General features: G+C 35.6%; 2 protein-coding genes across 16 annotated transcripts in view; one reads left to right on the forward strand and one right to left on the reverse strand.

The window, feature by feature from the left end:
• Positions 1 to 18,423, forward strand: part of IMMP1L (inner mitochondrial membrane peptidase subunit 1) — a 76,108-nt gene extending 57,685 nt beyond the window's left edge. For 6 of the 14 annotated variants that reach the window (XM_080816982.1, XM_080816987.1, XM_080816985.1 and 3 more), the window contains 2 exons: positions 17,015 to 17,125; positions 17,949 to 18,422. In XM_080816982.1, the coding sequence (XP_080673108.1) occupies positions 17,015 to 17,125; positions 17,949 to 18,017 (180 nt within the window). In that variant the 3' untranslated portion in view covers positions 18,018 to 18,422. Of the gene's footprint in view, positions 1 to 16,992; positions 17,126 to 17,948 lie in introns of all 14 variants that reach the window. The other 8 variants (XM_080816981.1, XM_080816988.1, XM_080816977.1 and 5 more) reach the window with 4 other exon arrangements.
• Positions 18,424 to 18,499: 76 nt separating this feature from the next.
• DNAJC24 (DnaJ heat shock protein family (Hsp40) member C24) overlaps positions 18,500 to 21,073 on the reverse strand; it is a 64,660-nt gene continuing 62,086 nt past the window's right edge. Inside the window, exon 4 of one of the 2 annotated variants that reach the window (XM_080816990.1) lies at positions 18,500 to 19,558. In XM_080816990.1, the coding sequence (XP_080673116.1) occupies positions 19,428 to 19,558 (131 nt within the window). In that variant the 3' untranslated portion in view covers positions 18,500 to 19,427. The remainder of the gene's footprint in view (positions 19,559 to 21,073) is intronic. The other variant, XM_080816989.1, reaches the window with a different exon arrangement.

Raw genomic sequence — 21,073 nt, forward strand, 5'->3', positions numbered from 1 at the left:
CCCTATCAGGTGCTGTTGCAGTGGGTTTTGCTCATTTCAATGATATTGGGGCCAGTAATTCTTGCCTTGGGTTATGGGCTAAGCATTGGCTACTAGGATATAAGCTTAATTTGTGACTTTCAAAAGAAACATACTCAGCTCAAACATCTTGAATAGCCTGCACAGTAGCAAGGTGTGGTATGAAAGCCTATATAATGTAGTTTCCATTTTCCTAGGGAAAGTAGAGCCAGGGCTCAGGTAATAGTGAAATTTTGTTATAAAGTTAATGAGAAGATGAAGAAAAACACTTTATAATTTTTCTGAAGGTAACATTGTGTGATAGTCCAGGGCTATGATTTTAATCTGTAGTGTAACCTATGCCTCATGTTTAGGCATTTTGCAGTGTAGTAATTTTGCAATATAGTAAGTTCTATCAGCAGACAAATATCCTATAAAATTTACCAATGAACAAACTCCTTTGACACCACATCCTCCTGTAGGAAAGACTTGCATCTGTTTACTCACTCTGCCTGAACTTTGTATGTTTTTCTTGAGCTCATTCCTGTTAGGTTTTGGTCCCCCACCACTTCATTGAAACAGTTCTTGTCAGGGGTCCCCACTGTTATCTATCCAGTGGTCAACTTCAGGCCTCATTTTACTTGACCTGTTGTTAGTATTTGAAATATTTGTTCTCAAAACCTGGTTTCAGGGAGACAAACCATAAAAGACTCAATCTCAAGAAACAGACTGAGGGTTGCGGGGGGGAAGGGGGATGGGAGAGGGTGGTGGGGAAATGGACATTGGGGAGGGTATGTGCTATGATGAGTGCTGTGAAATGTGTAAACCAGACGATTCACAGACCTGTACCCCTGGGGATAAAAATACATTATATGTTTATTAAAATAAAAAAATTAAAAAAAAAAAAAAAAAAAAAAAAAAACCTGGTTTCACTTAGTTTGGGGACAGCACATTTTCTGTTTTTTTTCCCCTGTCTTTCTGTTTCTTCTGAGATTCCTTTGTTGGTTCCTCTAAACTTTGGAGTAACTTAGGGTTCATATTTTAAACTTCATCTCTTGTCCATATACACTCACACATTAGGTTGCCTCATCCTATCTCATGGTTTTAAATATTACCTAACTTAACTTCCAAATTTATATCAACTACAACCTCATTCCTGAACTCCAGAATCATAAATCTAATAGTCTGCCTACTATCTCCACCTTAGTACACAATGGGCACTTCAAACTTAATATGTCCAAAACCAGACTCCTAATCATCTTTCCCAAACTGGCTCATCCCACACATATCCACATCGCAGCAGTGGCAACTCCATTCTTCTGCTTGCTCTGCTTCTAAAACTTGGAGTCCTCCTTGACTCTTTTTCTCTTTCACTGCGCATCCAGTCCATTAGCAAATCATGGTGGCTGTATCTTTTAAATATAATCAGAATTAGACCACTTCTTGCTATCATCTCTGCTACCTTTGGGGTGCAAGACAAATTCATATCTTGTTTTCCTGCAGTAGCTTATGAACTGCTGTCTCTGCTTGTACCATTCCCACGTTCTTGTATTTTTCTTTTAAGAATTATACATGTGTAAATAACATCATTGTTGTTTTGGCAGAGATCAAAGCAATAGAAGCAGTTTTACATTTCAGAAAGAACTGATTAAATGTTCTCAGGATATATTAGTGGTATAGTGTTTTTAAAAGAAGTTGTAAATGGGGCAATATGCCAGTGATAAAGGTGTATGACAGTAAATTGGAAAATATTTTTGAAAAACTGATCAGCAAACTGAAAAACTCACTAATTGGACAGCATTAGAAAATGGTCAGTGTATATAGTTAACACTAATAGCCCCTGAATGTGTACTGTGTATTTAGGTTATAGTTCAAATCCTTGAATATCCTAATGCTGTTTTTCTGTTTGTTTAAATGTCATTTACTTTAGCTAAAAGTCACAACCATATGGTGTTCTATTACCACTTGTATTATAAACACAAAAAGTACTCATGTGTAGGGAAAGGAGTCATCAGATTGAAAGGGCTTGTTTATTATAAGCTGCTGATACACTAAATCCTTATGTCATTTAAATAGAAGAACTACCTAATAATGTCACTCATTACAACTAGGATATCTAAACAAGGGACTTGCTTTTTGCAGACTATAGTGATAAAAACCTGTGCTACACATTCATTTCTCAGCAACGGGTCCCAGGATAATCAATCATGGCATACTGCTAATGCCTTGATTGCAGCTGATGTGGAGGAAATATGTTTACTCTCTTGCTAAAGTGAGGTTCACTGCGGAGATGACGTGACTTTTTCATCCTATAGCTAACACAATTCTGAAGATAAATTTGACTTATTGTTTACGATTCTGAGGTGTTTTTCTTCTGATATTAACATTAAATAATCACCTTTGAGGTCTCCACAACTTAAACATTTTCTGATGTGTTCTCTGAACATTTTCAGAATAATTTATCTTATTTTAACAGTAACATGTAGTTTATAGAATTTTATTTTGTAGAAATGTATTTTATCTTAATATGTTTGTGTATATATATGTAAATATATATATATTCATATACATATGCACAAAGATTAACATTTCTGCTGAAAGAGTAATAAGTCTTCCTGAAATGGTTTTGTTCACTTAAATATATTTTAACCACTCAAAGTTGGAAAATCAGTGTCATTGCTGTGAGTCGAGGGGGGCAGTTTTGAGTTCAGTGAAATGAAAATATTTATGTATATTTATCTGAAAGTTTTATGAGACCTCTCTACTTTAAGGTTGCCTTAAGGAATTGGGAGAAATTAGAAAACTGAAATTATAATGCTCCTGTTCAGTAGAAGCATCTGAAGCAGACTCCATCACTGATGGTAGTAAAAAGAATATATTCCAAGTGTCATGTGGCTTCCTAATCTGATAGAGTGATCTGCTGGAAAGTTGCTGTTGACTAGGTGGAGTATGTTCAAATGCTTTGAAATAAGCAACTAAATGAATTTCTTGTGTTACCGCTTTGCATAATTCTTTGGGTTTCAGTGACTCACTTAATGTTAGTCCATAAAAGCATTCTCATTCTACTAAACTATCATCTACTTAAAATAAGAATAGAAAGGAAGAATAACATGTAAAAGTAGGTGCGCATGGAGTGCCTGGGTGTCTCAGTTCATTAAGTGTCCAACTCTTGATTTCAGCTCAGGTCATGATCTCAGGTTTGGGGCATCGAGCCCCACTGTGGGCTCCATGCTCAGCAGGTAATCTGCTTGGCATTCTCTCTCTCCCTCTGCCCCACCCCTCGTGCGCACTCGTGCTCTCTCTCAAATAAGTAAATGTTTAATAAACAAAAATAAGTGTGCATGTTATAAGACAGTTGAAGATTATAAATTAGCAAGAAACTGTTGGCATTACAAGCCACTGTACTGCTAACCTACAAATATGAGTGCTTTCCTCTTGCATTAGAATTGTCATAACTATTGTAAGACAGTATAGGAATTGGGGTGCCTGGGTGGCTTAGTTGGTTAAGCATTGGACTCTTGATTTTGACTCAGGTCATGTTCTCAGGGTTGTGGGATTGAGCCCCATGTCAGGCTCCACACTGGGCATAGATCCTGCTTCAGCTTCTCTCTCTCCCTCTCCCCATCTCTAGCCCTCTGTCTTTTTTTAAAAAAAAAAGAAGAAGAAGAAGAAAAGAAAAAAAAAATATAGGAATCATTTAGTTTGTTACAGCTAGTGCCTGTGTCCCCACTAAACACACATGAAGGCCTGACAGATTTGTCTCCTTAAGACTGTAGGGTGAGCAGTTTAAAATTTTAAGATGCAACTTAATATTCTGATCTACTTCCTGTACATTGTATGTATGAATCTCCAAATCAGGAAGGATTAGAGAAACTTTCTGTCATCCGAAGACACTTGAAATTTGACCTGACTTCCCTATATAGAGAAAGTCAAAGTAGGTGTAGGGACATAGACCAATATGGACTTGTGACCCTAAGTGCAACCGTTGTACCTGACCCCAAACCAATGCCAGCATTTAAGCATCTTTAAGGAGGATGTGCTCAAGAGCAGCTGGAACCACTGGACTTAGGGGGCAGGGAGTTGGGGTGGAAGAGAAGACTTGAATGCCCCTCAGCAAGCTGGAGGGGTGGGCAAAATTGGCCAGACATTAACGTCACAACTTTCCTTTTATTTATTCATGCATTTATTAATTCCACAAATACTTCCTGAGCACTTACTTGAGGGCCAGGAGCATGTTAGAGGAGATAAGTCGGCCTGTAGTGCTGCAAAAGCATACCTTTTGCAGACCTTTCTGCAAAAGCGGAATATTCTGTATCTGCACTGTCCAGTACGGTAGCTAGTAGGCATATGTGAGGGCTGAGCACAGGACACATGTATCTAAGACACATGTCTTAGACACATGTGTCTGATAGTATGTCTGAGGAACTGAATTTGAATTTTATATAATTTGTAAAATTAAATAGCCACTAATGTTACTAGTAGATACCATAATGGATAGTTCAGGTTTAGAAGTCTGTAGCCAAGTTGGAGGAGCAGACAAGAAATTATAATATGATATAGTAGAATTATAGACAGGGTGCTGTGATAAGACATAAGATGAAATTTATCCAAACGGTGGTCAATAGGGTTTTTCCAGATTGGGAAGGTAAAACTTGAGTTGAAATTCTGAAGGATAAGTAGGAGCTGATCAAAGCAAGCCGTATATTCATAAAGTCTAAAAGGGAGAGTATAGCATTGTGCTTTGGGCAACTGCTAAAAGTAAGTTCTTATGTCTGGAACATATAGTGGGGAGGGGTGGGTAGTGAAGAGAAATAAAAATGAAAAGGTAAACAGGGCTCAGTTCCTTGTATGTCTCAAGCAGGGAAATAACATTATCAGACTTAGCTTTTTAAAAATCACCCTTAAAATTTATTTTAAAAACTTCAAAAAATAATAAATATATATATCTATTTCTTATGGTTAAAATACCCCCAATATTATTAAATTATTGTAAAGGAATAAAAATAAAAGATCACTCTGATATTAGTAATAGATTAATAGAGGAAGGTTTAGAGTAGGAGGGACTCCTACTAGGAGAGAAGGTTTGGAGGCTGAGAGACCCATTAATGGGCCATATGACATAATTAAGATAATAACATTAACCATTGAAAGCAGTACAAATTTTGGAGAAAGATTAAGGAAATACCTAGACAGGTTTGGATGCTGGAAGAAATGGAATTGAAGGGCTTAAAATTGAGCCAGGTTTCCAGCTTTAGCAATAGGAGGAGATGGTACATGAGGAGATTCTGGGAGAAATGTTAATTTGGGAAATGGAGAGAAGATATAGCCTATCTAATAAGCCTAAGAGAGACTGTATTTTATTTTTTTAAGATTTATTTATTTATTTGTCAGAGAGAGAAAGAGGGAGAGTGAGCAGGAATAGGGGAGCAACAGGCAGAGGGAGAAGCAGGCTCCCCATGAGCAAGGAGCCCAATGTGGGACTTGATTCCAGGACCCTGGGATCATGACCTCAGCCAAAGGCAGACTCTTAACCGACTGAGCCACCCAGTTATCCCTGTATTCTAAATTAATACAGTGGCAATTAAATTATTATAAGAAGTGGGGAAAAAAGACAATACTTTTCCAGAATGACATTTGGATGCTGTACTGTGCCCTCCTTGATGTCCATAATATGTTTTCATAATCTTAGTTAAAACAATGTTTTGGTGCTCTCAGCCCTCAGAGATCAGTCTTATTTTTTAGAGGTCTTCAGCTGTTCTCTTTGTACCTTACATCATTACAGAAAAATGTCATCAGTCATCCACTTGTCTAAATTGGAATTTTATATTCAGAAAGTTAGATTTCAATCTAAATAATTTTCAGGGTATGGTGCATTAGAGTTGTGGCTTTGATAAATAAAACACAAGTAGAAGAAGTTATCTGTCAAAACATGGAACAAGGGCCACATGGGTGGCTCAGTGGGTTAAGCCTCTGCCTTCGGCCCAGGTCATGATCTCAGTGTCCTGGGATGGAGCCTGGCATCGGGCTCTCTGCTCAGCGGGGAGCCTGCTCCTTCATCTCTCTCTTCTTGCCTCTCTGCCTACTTGTGATCTCTCTCTCTCTGTCAAATAAATAAATAAAATCTTTTTAAAAATGCAACATAATGTTTTTTCTTTTTTTAATGGTTTATTGGTATCAAATACAACAGATCTACACATTTCATTGTAATTATTTCTTCTTTGGAGTAGAGAGACTCTTTTCTACCCCAGATCTTCTATTTTTAATATCATTTCATGTGTTTAATCAGCTTTTTTAGCCAATCTCTATATGAAGCAGTTATGTATAGGAGCTGTAGGAAATTGAAAAGAGGTACATCCATTCATCTGTGAAAATAATTCCATATAGGGATGAGTTTTGACTTGGGAAGTATTATTTGAAGTCCCGTGAATCAAAATTTTCATGGAAACATCTACTAGTCTCTGAAATACCCTGTGTTTCATTAAGTTAAGCTCATCTTTTGGAATATAAGAACCAAGGTGTGGGTTGCCTGGGTGGCTCAGTCTGCTGGGTGTCTGCCTTTGGCTTGCATCATGATCTCAGGGTCCTGTGATAGATACCCATGTCAGGCTCCCTGCACTGTGGGGAGTCTGCTTCTCCCTCTGTCCCTCCCCCATTCGTGCCCGCACTCTCAAATAAAATTAAAAAAAAAAAAACAACAAAAAACAGAGTGTACATTAGGCTGTATTAAAGTGAAGCTAGAGAGATAGTCTTGAAATGAGAATATAAAATGCTGCTTTTAAGTACTAAACCAAAAACAAATAGGTAAATTATTTTACAAATAGAACAAAAAAGAAGTCAGAGAAAATAATCCATTGTCCTGGGGAAAAACTCCTGTAGGATTGGTACATTAATATTAGATGGCTATGATGGAAAAGCATATTTGTTGGCTTCAGTCCCAACACATTCCCCCTCCGTATACCTTCTGACTAGTGAGTCGACGGTTCTGAAGAAGTGAATGCTTCATAAGGAAGAGCCTAAGCATTTGATACTTAATAAACATTGCTTAAGATGCCTGTTAAAAGAATAAAAATGGTAGTCTTTGCTACATAATTAATATGGCATCTATTCACAGTTAATGTACACTTTTAATAACACTGAATACAAGTCTTGGCTAGTACCAGAAATATATAATTGAATACAATGTAAAAGAAACTACCGAAACCAAAGTAAAATTGCAAAGCACAGTTCACTTTGCAGAGAACTGGGTAGACAGGATAGGAAACCAGGAACAAAGAACTCCCAGCAGACACCATTCATACCATTAGTTGCGACAACTGCTAATCACAATAGCTAATATTTAGTGAATGCTTACTGGGTGCCAGGAGCCTTATGTGTTACTTCATTTGGTTCTCAGAATATTTTTGTAAGGGATTTATTAAGCCCAGTTATATAGATGAGGTTTAAATCATCTGTCCGAGGCTTTTAACTAGTAAGTGGCAGAGCTACATTTTGAACTCAGGACTCTTCTTACTCTGTGGACTGTATCTTTACCATGCTTACAGAGCCCATCAAAAATTCCTCTTCAGGCTGGATGGAGGTACTGAGTACTTGCAAGAAAGATGAAGGAGCTTAGCTTGCAATAGCTATGAGAATGACCAAGTCTTAGATTAAGCTCTAAACCTGTTCAGCAGGGAGATACTTGATAATGAAAGAACCTGTTAGTAAAAAGCATCCCCCATCATTACTCCAACCCTAGTGCTGGAGTTGTAGCCTATTGGAACTTTTGTGAGATTTCTCTTTGGTGATAACTGGCTAATGAACCCAAGGTAGCACCACTTTTAAATAGGGGATGGCAGTAACAGTCCCTATGAATTATGCAGATAGGAGAATAATAAGACTACACAAAAATAGCAGGTATTGAAATAATCAGTGCTAACTGTTCCAGCTTGGTCCTTATAAATGTTACTCCCTTTGTCATGCGTCTAGCATTTGGGGGTAACACCATTAGGACTCCAGATATTCTACTCAGAGAGACAAATGTGGGCAAGAAATTGTGCCAAGGAGAATGTCAAACAGAATGTTAGTGAAACTATTCCTTGGGTTTTGCTTTGAAAGGTACTCATAACTGACACTTGAGACTCCCATTTTTTTAAATTAAAGACTACTAATGTTTTCTCCACCTTGTGTTATCAAGAGCTCTTCTACTAATTGCCTCTAGGAGGATTCAGTGCTTCACTCTTTGACATATGTCTTCGTAGCTTTATTGGTGTTATAGGAACTCCAACAATTACTGACTTTTACATGAATCATATTAATACTGAGTTTTATGAAGTTCTTTTAGAACTATATAATAAATGATTTCATTTTCCAGTTTTTCTCTCCAGTAGTTTGTGTGCACAGCATCTTACCATGGCTACATTTTGGTTGTGTAAGTCATGATTAAACAATATGCATTAAACAATATGCATAATGGTATAGTAATTTGACTTGATCCCGCTTACCTGGAAGATAGTAACATAAAAAACAATTTTATGGGCATTGTTAGAGTAAAACAACATATAAAGTGAAATGTACATTCATCCTGGGGACTTTTTTCCAGGGTAGGGAAATTATGCATTTTTGTGTTTCACCTTTATCATTTCTTCAGATCCAAAACAAAATATTTAAAATATATGTGGAAAATGAAATACTCTTGGGATTAAATATTGTTACTGATAGATCACCCCCATGTGCTTTTGCCAAAAAAACCCAAAGCTTTCTCTTAATTGCTTTCATAAAATGGGTGTCCCTCTCCTTTTCCTTTATAATTCAGAAAAAGGAAAAATAATCATGTCAAAAAGGATCCCAAAACTTTGTCCCTCTTCTTGGCTTTCTCTTTGTTTCTTTAATAACTAATGTTTCTTTTTCATTCACAATTGTTTTAGAAACATTAAAGAGGCATGAGTAGTAGCAGGGCCAGTGCACACCCTACCTTTGTTGATTGTAAATCATAAAATATCTGGCAAGCAAAGGGTTAATTTAAAAACCTTAACCTGTTATTAGGATTTTCTGTGTTTTTGAAATTTTTGCAAGGTCAGACATACAAACATCTTATTCTTCATCTACAAACATCTTTTTCTTAATTTAGGTATTTTTTGCTTAAATAAATGAGTTTGATTGCAGTTTAGTAAATGTGTTATCTGATATTGTGGACTCTTGCATCAGATTTCACTTGAATCAAGAAAAGTAACACCTGTGGGTTGGTTCACAAAGCCTCTTTTGTTAAATGGACACCCGCAGGCCATGAGGCAATTACATTTGTTGCTTGTACTATAAAAGAGGCACTTAACTAGACCTCAGTAAGTATACTTAAGAACTAGAGGCTTGATTCTTTTGTCCAGCCCTGAGATTAGGTTTTATCATACATCAGGAAGTAAACCTCTGACGTAGAAAGGAAAAACAAGAATGATTTAAAGGTTCTTTTAATGCTTTAAAATTTAGCCCTTAAAGTAAGTTCTATCTGAGATCCTGGGAAAACTCAGAGCCAAAGTAAAAATTTCTTTGTGGTATTCATTATAAACATATTCATATATTCTTACTCAGTTGACAAATTCATTCAAGTTGGCATTGCAAATTTACAAAGGTATGAAAAGGAAAAGTAATTAGCCATTTAAAGTTTTGGTTAGGAGAAGTAACAAAGGCATGAAATTAGGGATTTCCATTTTTGGTAATTTGCAAACATTTATTACAAACGAGTTTATTGGAGTTCTTTCTACATTTTAAACTGCCATTTAATCTATTAATGTTATTGCTATAGGATTTTTTTCTCTTATCTGGTTTGGATTTTCCATTCGGTGATAATCAGTAGGTTAATCCCACAGACAATAACTGCATTTTGAGTAAGAAAGGGAATTTTTTTTTAAAGATTTTATTTATTTATTTGACAGAGAGAGACACAGCAAGAGAGGGAACACAAGCAGGGGTGTGATGGAGGAAGAAGCAGGCTTCCCGCTGAGCAGGGAGCCCCATGCAGGGCTTGATCCCAGCTTGATCCTAGGATACTGGGATCCTGATCTGAGCTGAAGGCAGACATTTAAAGACTGAGCCACCCAGGCGCCCCAAGAAAGGAATTTTTTTTTTTTTGGTCTCAGTCTCAGGTCAGGTTTTCAGTTTCGGACTCCTACCGAAAGTGTTGTACTTTGTTTATTTAAAGAAATGAGTTCTTAGCTAGTCAAATATTTTGGTTATCCAGAGATCTGGTGACAGTACTGCTAATTGCAGTCATTTACTTGTACTATATGTAGAAGCAAACCTATCTAGATTGGAAATTAGGTCTTTCTCTTTCCACTCTACGAAAGGTTAAAAAAAAATTAACAAAACTCTTCGTAACCTGTATTGTGATGGACTGTGTTCTTTATAAAAAAAAAAAAAAAAAAGTACAAGTATCACTTAAAAGGATAGGCACATTAAGATAACCTGTGTATGTGTGTATGCATGTACATACAGACGGTCCCTAATTTAGGATGGTTTGACTTAACATATTTTTTAGTTTAGTGCGCTATAAAAGCAATATATATTCAGTACAAACTGTACTTCAGAATTTGAATTTTTATCTTTTCCTGGGCTGATAATGCAGTATGATACTCTCATGTTGCTGGGAAGCAGCAAGTGAGCTACAGCTTCCATTCACCCATGCAATCAAGAGGGTAAAGTGACCATTTACAACCAACCATCCTGTACCCATACTGCCATTCTGTTTTTCACTTTCTTTCAGTATTCAGTAAATTACTTGAGATATTCTACACTTTATTATAAAAGAGGCTTGTGTTAGATGATTTTGCTTAAGTGTAGGCTAATGTCAGTGTTGTAAGCACATTTAATACAGGCTAGGTTAAGCTATGATGCCCAGTAGGTTAGGTGTATTAAATGCATTTTTGACTTAAAATACAGTTGACCCTTGAGCAACAGGGGTTTGAACTGTATGAGCCCATGTACACGTGGATTTTTTACATTATAGTATTGTGAACATATTTTCTCATCCTTATGGCTTTTCTGAACATTTTTTCTCTAGCTTATTTTATTGTAAGAATATATATATATAATACATATAATATATAAAAATGTGTTAATCGACTATGTCCTCAGTAATGCTTCCTGTCAACAGATTATTAATAGTTAAGTTTTGGGGGAGGCAGAAGTTATATGAGAATTTTTGACTTGGCGTGGGGTGGGGGAGGCATCGGCACACCAACTCCCATGTTCAAGGGTCAACTGTATTTTCCACTTAATGATGGGTTAATTGGGACAGAACTCCATTGTAGGTTGAGGAGGTTTATATATGTTTTAAAATTATCTAGGTAGTATATACTGGCCATAAAAATACAAATTTTGATATGTAAGTTTTGTGGATTTCTTTTAAACATTTATATATATTGCCCTGCAACTTACTTTTTTCACTGATGGTATTCACGTAAATCAACTAGTTTTTCTTTGTTTTTGAGCAGCTGCCTACTATTATATAAATGAACCATATTTTATTTGACTTGTACCTACTGGGGAATATTTATAGTTTTGTTAATTTATACATAGTTGCATGCTGTGTTTGGCAGATCTTTTCTAAAGATTTTGATAAGAAAAGAGTAGAACAAAAACATGTAGGGGATGCAATGGAAAGGGACAGAAGGTGGAGAGAGATGCCAAAGGCACACTTAACTTACATCAAAAACTTTCAGTTTTTACTAAAAGGATTCTCTTCATATTGTTATGAGGTATGCTAAGAAAAATAATAAAGACATTAAAAATGAGATAATTTGAACATTTGTTTGTAGTAATGATGAAATAACTGATGCTGAACTTGCCATCCTGCCTAAAGAACTAGAAAATTGGACAAAAATGTCAAATAGCTGTTCTCAGAGAATGTACAGCTGGAAGTATGGGACAGATCCCTGAAAGAGGAGAGATAAGGCAAGCCCTATACTTGCCCCAACTCAGGTGTTTCAGAAGGTACTGGGGTAAAATCCAAGTCAAAGAGTAGTGGTTTTGCTGAGCTGAAGAGACAGATTGGGATAGAGATAAGTTTAAGTGGATGGAACTTACTGATCAAACTACCTGGGAAAACAAAGCTACCAAAAAATCACCATCAATCTCCTTAGGTGTTCTCTTGGCTTTTGAGCTGAATTCTAAATTGTGCCTGCTAACAGTGAAACCTGGAGACTGAGCAAAGACTGAATGGAGAGCTGAGCAATTCCCAGAGCTCACACAGGGCTGAGGGCTGAGAGCCACTGGAGTTCTGACCAGCCAGAGTGGACAGATCTCACTGAATATCCAGGACATTCAGTAGAGATCCCTGAACATCATGCCTTACTTAGTAGTTATGCCTAAAGTACCCCTAAGAGTACAGTGTGAGATAGACCCAACCTGACAAGCTTAAAAACAAGGCTTGAAAGGACTAAGTTGATCCATAGCTAACTTACCTGCCTCCCCCAAAACAAGCTGACCTCCTCAACATTCAACACACTGTAAAGAAAACAAATTCCACTCAACAAATCAGTGTCCAGCTCAGTCACAAACTACAAGATAGGTGAAAAGGTAAGAAAGTGTACCCATAACCAGAAGAAAAATCGGTTAAATAGATCCAGAAATAATAGAAGTAATGGAATTAACAGACACAGCTTTAAAACACCAATTCTAAATATTTTCAAGGATCTGAAGGATGAAAATAATGAGGAAAGAAATGGTAAATATGAAAAAGAACCAAATGAATATATAGAACTTAGAAAACATTGTATAGCTTTACAGTACATTAGAAATGGCAAAAGAAAAGATCCCAGGCTGGGAGGAAGTATTTGTAATACCTGTCACAGACTTTTACTCAAGGTATATAAAGGATTCTGAAAGGGGGCGCCTGGGTGGTTCAGTTGGTTAAATGTCTGCCTTTGGCTCAGGTCATGGTCCCAGGGTCCTTGGATTGAGCCCCATTTTGGGACTCTGCTCAGAAGCTCTTTTTCTCCCTCTGTCTGCCTCCCCCTGCTTGTGCACACTCTTTCTCTGTGTCAAGTAAATAAGTAAATATCTTTAAAAAAAAAAATTCTTAAAATGAGTAAGAAAACAACCCATTTTAAAAATAAGCAAAGTATTTTAATGGACCCTTCACATAGGCATAAGAAAAAATGTTCATCAGAGAATTGCAAATGAAAACCACAATGTAATACCAGCAATTTACTAGAATACTCAAACATTGCTGCTGAGAGTATAAGATGATTTAATTATTTTGGAAAAGATTAAGGATAGGCATACACTTATGGCCTAGAAATTCTACTCCTTGGTATTTATTGAAAAGAAATGGACTTACATATTAATGTTTAGAGTGCTTTATTTTTAACAGCTCCAAACTGCAAAGAAAAATATCCATCAACAGATACATGGACAGACATTGTGATTTATAATAGAATACTACTTAGAAGTAAAAAGGGATGAATGACTGATACATACAACTGGATTAATCATAAAAAAATGAACAAAACCAGACACAAAATAAATATAGTACAATCTTACTTATATGAAGCTTAGGAACAGGTAAAACTAGTTTCCAGTAACAGATCTCACTAGTTGCCTGGTACCAGGTATATGCATGGCAGGTTGACTGGCACAGGAGGGAACTTTCAGGCATGATGAAAATGCTCTCCATCTTGATTATAATAAGCAGTTACATAGGTGTGCACATTTTCCAAAACTAGTGTCAAACTTGAAATGAGTGCTTTTTACTGTATATAAAGTATACCTCTAAAAAACTGATTTTTAAAGTGTTACTTTAAAACACTTTACTCTCTTACTCTATACCAAAAATCAGTGGAATCAATTTCAGCTTCATGAATTTTTTACTGGACACTGAGTAATTGACAGGTAGGTCAGCAAAGGTGACTGCTTTGATTTTAAAAAAATCCAACTTAGAGGTTTCCCTGTTTATAGAGAAGTTCTTATTAAAGGTTCCATCAATGATGAGGTTGTTTCCTTGCTTTGTGTACTATCAAGCACTGAAGTCTGAGAGGTAGAGGATATTCATTTACTGTAAATGGATGCATGGGTATTAGAATGTATAGGCTTAACATAAATGGGAGTTAGCATGTCCCATATTTGAACCTACTTCTATTAACTATCAGTAATAGTACTTCACAGCTTGTTTTAAGGATAAATTGAGTTCTGTTTTCTTTTTTTAAAATAAACTAGAGGGGCACCTGGGTGGCTCAGTAGGTTAAGCCTCTGCCTTCAGCTCAGGTCATGATCTCAGGGTCCTGGGATCAAGCCCCGCATCAGGCTCCCTGCTCAGTGGAGAGCCTGCTTCCCCCTTTCTGCCTGCCTCTCTGCCTACTTGTGATCTCTGTCAAATAAATAAATAAAATCTTAGAAATCTTTAGAAAATAAATAAATAAACTAGAAAGCCATGTATATACACTGGCTTGCTCTACTGTTCCTTTTTTTTTTTTTTTAAGATTTTATTTATTTATTTGTCAGAGAGAGTGAGCACAGGCAGACAGAGAGGCAGGCAGAGGGAGAAGCAGGCTCCCTGCTGAGCAAGGAGCCCGATGTGGGACTCGATCCCAGGACCCTGGGACCATGACCTGAGCCGAAGGCAGCCGCTTAACTAACTGAGCCACCCAGGCGTCCCTACTGTTCCCTTCTTTATATTCCACCTGTTGGAATCAAGGATTAGGTCAAGATAGCCTGAGTCACTCTTCCAAAGGCTTCTGGTATTATGTTCTGGATTTCTCTTAGCAGATTCCTTTCTGTACTTGTTAATTTTATTATACCTTCATCACTTCATCACTTTATTTAACTAATTTGGAAGAAAGTTGGGTCATACAAAAGTGATTGTGCTTTATAAGAATTTCTACTTACATTATAGATAAAAACCACCAAATATTTGGCTTAGGTGTTGTAAAGAATTAAGATCATGACATGATTACTGTCTGTTGGCTTATTTGGTCATAAAATAATAGACTTAAACAAAAGCCAAGCAAGCTAATGTTATAATCTAGGGCCCCAGGCAAGACAGACTTTGTATGGTAAATGCTCTAAACCATCAAGAGTATTTGGTATGGGCAGGCAAGGTTGGGGAAAGCTTCATGAAGAACTGGAATATATATTGGATCTTGGTTTATTACCTGTTTTTTAGAACTCAGAAACAAACACACATTAAGGAGAAACTATGGAAATTTAAACATAAAAGTTGTCTGTATTATAGCTTCTCCCGTAGTGGCACTTGAGACTATATTAATGATACATGGCTTTTCCAAATATACTATTTTTGGGGTGTTTTTTTTATTTTTTCCATCTATGATCTGAGATGGAGTCATTTTTCTACCTGAACAATATTAAGGTTCATTGCACATAAAGACACTTAAACAGATACGAATTAGTCTTGCTGTTGGCCCTATAACTAGTTCCACTAATAGTGGGGAAAAAAAAGTAAGTGATCTTACAGCGTCTGATACTCTTTCAGGAAATTTTCTTTCTCTACAAATAGATTTAACATTTAAGTGTATGTAGTTAAAATAATTGATTTGTTTTGGACAAATATTCCTACATAAGACATTCCAAAATTATATAATCTCTGATATAAAGTGAAATTCAGATTTTACATGCTTGTATACATTTATTTTTCCAAAAGGTAATACAGGGGATGGAGGGGGAAGACATGAATAAGGCAGCTCACACAAGGTTTTTAGGGCAGTGAAAATATTCTATGATACTATAGTGGTGGATACATGTCATACATTTGTCCAAGCCCATAGAATGTACAACATCAAGAGTGAACCCTAAATTAACTCTGGACTTTGGGTGATTATGAGATTGATGTGGGTTCACCAAGTATAACAAATATACAGCACTGTGGTAGGGGATGTCAATAGTGGGGAAGGTCATGAATGTTTGGGGGCAGGAGATGGGTGGGAAATTGTGCTGTGAACCTAAAACTACTCTAAAAAATAAAGTCTTTAAAAAGCAGTAATTTGTAACATTTTGAAAAATTGCAGTCATTTATTTAACCCAGTAGGAGTATTTTTCTTCACGTAAAGTTCCCAAGTCATAAAAAGCTAGTCAAAAGAAAAGTGAAAATAAATTCCTTCCCAGTAGATCATCTTGGTCTGGTCAGTAATTCAAGTTTCTTGGGTAAGAGAAACTATCAAATAACTTGTATTGTAAAGTGCTACTTTAAGGATTATTGCTGCAGAGTAATTTTTTAATGGGCAGATGTTTCATTTCACAGAGCTCATTTTTTTTAAGTTAACATGTTCTGTTCTAAATATTTTTATGGTTTACATTGAGTAAAATTGTAAACTTACGTTATTTACCAGTTAGTACATAGGACAATATAGGAGATAGGGTCTTTCATTTAGTAGAAGGTCACCATCATTAATTTTACAACTGATGATTTTATAATAAGTCCTTCTAGTTCTTGATGGTCATTATTGAAGTATAATGCATTGAAGATATGGCCTGTACAAAGGCAGAACAGGGATCTTAATTAGAATTCTGACAAGCCCACTCCAATAAAATGATGAGATTATTTGTAATTGATGTCACAATCAATTACCATTTAGTTCATCATGAGCACTCTAATAGGTCTGGCCTTGGTACTGGCCCCAGGATGTTGCTGAGTGAGTGGCTGCCCTGCTTATGCTGTTTTAGAGACAGGAGGGCACATTTTTAGTCAGCATCCTAATGACCTCTTTTGAAGTCTATTAAATTAGTGACCCTGTCACACTGTTTTGATCTCTTATAACCTCAGTTTGGGGTTTGTGTAACAAATTAATGTTTGGGAACCATGTGGCAAAAAAGATAGGTCTTTTAAAAGGACAAAACCTTAACATTACTAGTATTTAATAAAAGATATTTTATTGTGCAAGAAATAAAAGCAAAAATACAAATCATAGGCTGTGTGTTTTATAAACAAGAACTTTAGGACATTTCTCCCTATTACCAAAAGACATGCTTTTTATTTATACTACCCATATTTGGTTTTTTGTTTGTTTTTTAAAGGGGCTGCTTTCTTTAAATCTAGGTGCCAACAGGTCATGTTTGGTTAGAAGGTGATAATCTACAGAATTCTACAGATTCCAGGTATTATGGACCTATTCCATATGGACTAATAAGAGGACGTATCTTTTTCAAGGTATTTTCTGCTTAAAATGTAGGTTTTCTTCTCTGAGCTGGAAGAAAAATATTTTCTTTCAAAATGAGCTTGGAAATATTCAGGCTGTCAATGGACTTAACTGTTACAGCAGCTACATTTTATGAACATGCTGGCCTTCGTAGCTATAAACATTACCTTTTTCCCTACTGAGACAGGTAATTAAGAGTAATTGTTTGTTTGAATAATAAAGTTCAAACAACCTTAGCTATAAGAAGCCTTTAATTTATATCTCCAGAATGTAATTCTTTCTCATACAACTTGTACAACTATATTCATATCTTGGACATAAGTATGCATTTGCAGAACTACACTGCTGAGTGGGGATATCCCAGTTAAGTACATTGACTTGCCATGGTTATAATAAATGTAGGACTCTTAGGAAAGATGATTATTTTCACTGGCTCCTCCTTTTTGCCACAGCAGTAAGAAGAAAAACACATGAATGCTATTGGATAATCTGCAGGATTCTTCACACTTATGCAGAGGTTATATTTAAATCCTTGGGTTTATAGTTAACTTTGAGGGTAGTAAAAAAAAACCCACAGACACACATATTACGTTCATATACCACATACATATAAATTCTTGTGTAACATATCAGCGTTCCAAACTTTAGAGTTTAAATACATATACACATACAAATTTACTTTCTAAAGTCTCATTTTGTATAGAAAATTTGTTCTTGACTAAAAATAAGGAGAAAGTGTTTAATTACATTGCACAGAGAAAAGCGATGAATAAAAGGAATGATGATGATGTAACACTTCCATTAACTGTCTTTAATCACATTTCAATTTTACAGATTTGGCCTCTGAGTGATTTTGGATTTCTCCGTGACAGCCCTAATGGCCACAGATTTTCTGACGATTAGCAAGCATTTATTCTTTTGATTATTCTCTCCAAGTGAATTTATTATTGCCACTGAAACCATGTACTTACTAATAAACTATTTGCTACTTAGTTTTAGTCATTTGTAATTGTTATATGGAAGAATAAACGTTACATATTGCAAGTGCTATTAGTTCCAAATATATGGTTAAAAATGTAATCCAAGATAAGAAATCTAAAGTTTATGATAGATATAAAAATATTTTTAGGGAAAAAACCTGGATGACCACCTCACTTCTGAATTTTTGGTTTAGTAGTTATAATGAAAGTAATCTTTTCTTGACTGTGCCTCTACTTTTGCTACATTTACACATCAGAGTACTAACTAGTCTTTCAAGTCCAAACCAGTAATACCATGAATTCAACCAATAAAAACCTGCTAAGTCACATACTTGGTTCACTCTTTTGAAATTAAAGTTCCAGTGATCCCATAAAGGATACCTCAATCTTTTAAAATGAGTCCTGACTTATACTGTATATAGAGTATCAAATATAGAGAAAAATAAAATCTTTTGAGTCCATTATAATCAATAATAACATTATAAAAGTCCATTTGTTCATACCAGCAATGCAATGGTTCCTTATTCATAAATACAGGAATTAATACTTAGTACTTTGAAATAAAAAGGAAGTAATGCGTCAGTTTCAGATTATTATTTTTTTTAGAGCTACCATTCCTAAGTTACATTTAAAGTTGAAGATGGCAGTGTTTAAACTTCATTCCCTTTAACGTAGCCACACGAAGAATCTGGAAATAGAGTTGCCAGGACTGGAGTCAAGTCTTGACTCCAAAAGCTATCTTTTCTACAGTTGTCATTTCACCTTCTTTATCAACTTTGAAATAACTTCATGAATATCCATATCCAGCCTTCATTATGGGAGTACTAGGCTCACATGTTATTTACAAAGATTACAGTTTAATCCTAATGACTTGAGACTTTGGGATACTTGTACAATAGGCCTGTAACTTTAGCAGCTAGAAATGTCATGTTACTTCAGAAATCCAGTAACTATAAAGGAACATGATAATACTGTGACCCATTATAAGAAGAGACATACTTAAAGAAAAGGAAAATTCTTATTTTACACCAAGGAGAAAATGGACCAAATAACAAAGTTCTCAGATGGGAATTCACAAAATAGAACTTAATAATTAAAGTCTTTTGGGGGGGGGTGATCTATAAATAGAAAGTATAAATACATATAAATAACTAAATGAATTTTCTGTTAGTCTGGGGTAGCCCTTGCTTGACAGTCTTATACTTTCCCTGCAAATAAAAGCTGACCAAAAAAAAAGAATCCTACTTGTTTTTATCAACTTTATACATTTACTTGAATGGGCTCTCTTCAACATGTCTGAATACAGAGTTAAAGGATCATTTAGTGAACAATTTCAGCCATAATGAAGGAGTTCTATAATTAATGAACATGTATCACAAGAAATCAGGGTAACTTCTTCTGCTTCATCCTTGGAAACCCTGTATTTTCCGCCACATCGGCAATTCAGAGAAAAAGAGTTATCATCTGTAAAAAAAACAAAAAACAAAAATGCTTCAAACACTTGTAAGTAACTTCAACAGCTTTTTAAAAATGCAGTTTATCACAGAAATTCCAAAATGAAAGAAGTGCCTTAAGTATAAAACATATTTAAATGAGAACTTGAAACGAATTCTTGTATGGGGCAGGGTTTCTAAAAATTACCTACTAAAAAATCTTGATATGTAGAAGAGAGCTGTAGAGGACTAAAGCTATGAATCAACAGCCCAAAGATCTTGAGGGGAGAGCAGAAGCTCAGAAGCGACCCAGGACATTTATCTGAAGTCTTCTGTTTTCTTAAGATCCACATAAATTTTACATTCTTCTCAACAATATATTTGTCAAAAATACTACTGTGAAGGAAAGAGAAATAGCCCTACATGCTTATGCCTGGAGTATATTCTTTTAGAGAAAACTCTTGTTTGTTTGTTTGTTTAAGAATTTATTTATTTATTTGAGAGTGAGAGTGAGAGTAGGGGGAGGGGGAGAAGGAGACTCCCCCTGTTGAGCAGGGAGCCTGATGCAGGGCTTGATCCTCATTACCTGAGCTGTTGCCTGTGGATGCTTAACCAACTGAGCCATCCAGGCGTCCTGCTAACTTAACTGTTTAAGTTCAACATTCAGATACTCTGTTCTAGTATCACACTATTTCTGTGAAGTGAGATGCCCAACAGAGGTGATAGGGTGCAACATTTAGCCTACTAATGATGGAAATTTTATTAAATCTACCATTTTCTTGGGAAGCTAAAATGCTCATGTCCTTTAACTGAAAGAATCTGATCCACTGGTCATTCCATTTCACTGTCACTGAGAAGTGACTGTAAAAAAAAAAAAAATTACTGATCACCGTATTGTATGATGGTCGTAATTTACTAGAGGTACATCAAATATCTTTATTCAGTTCTCAGACTTCATTGAACACTCAGATCTCATAATATGCCACTAACAGAAAAAAAGAAAAGAAAAAATTCAACTGCCTTGTATTTGTTCTCTAATCAAATTTGGCCTTGGAAAAATTAAAATTAAATAAGCTAATTTTATATGTTTCTTTTACCAGTAACAAAAACATGAATTCATTCACCCAATCTTCCTTTTTATTTTTCACCACAATGCCTTTTTTGTCCATAAAGAAAAATAATTTAATCTTGGAATTTTAAAATGCTAACATCTTTCCTGTCTGAGCCAACATATATATTGTAGTAGCATGCTTTCAATAGTGAATTGTTTCATTATTAAGTTGTCTAAAAATGCACCTATTCTAACCATTGGTTTTCTAAAGCTAAATGTTCATCTTATTTTTTTACCACCTCAGTGAACACTCAGAAACAATTTGAGGTGACATGTGCTCAGTAAATGATGCAGAGGCCACCATGGGCTACTGGGGAGTTTTGTCATAGATGATTCCAAATGTTAATGCTCACTAAACATTCACATCTTGTTACATTTCTTATATTATTCTATTACTTAAGTGATATCTTCAGAGAAATCATTTTAAAAACACTT

The sequence above is a fragment of the Martes martes genome (genome assembly GCF_963455335.1).
Source record: "Martes martes genome assembly, chromosome: 10".
Lineage (NCBI taxonomy): Eukaryota > Metazoa > Chordata > Mammalia > Carnivora > Mustelidae > Martes > Martes martes.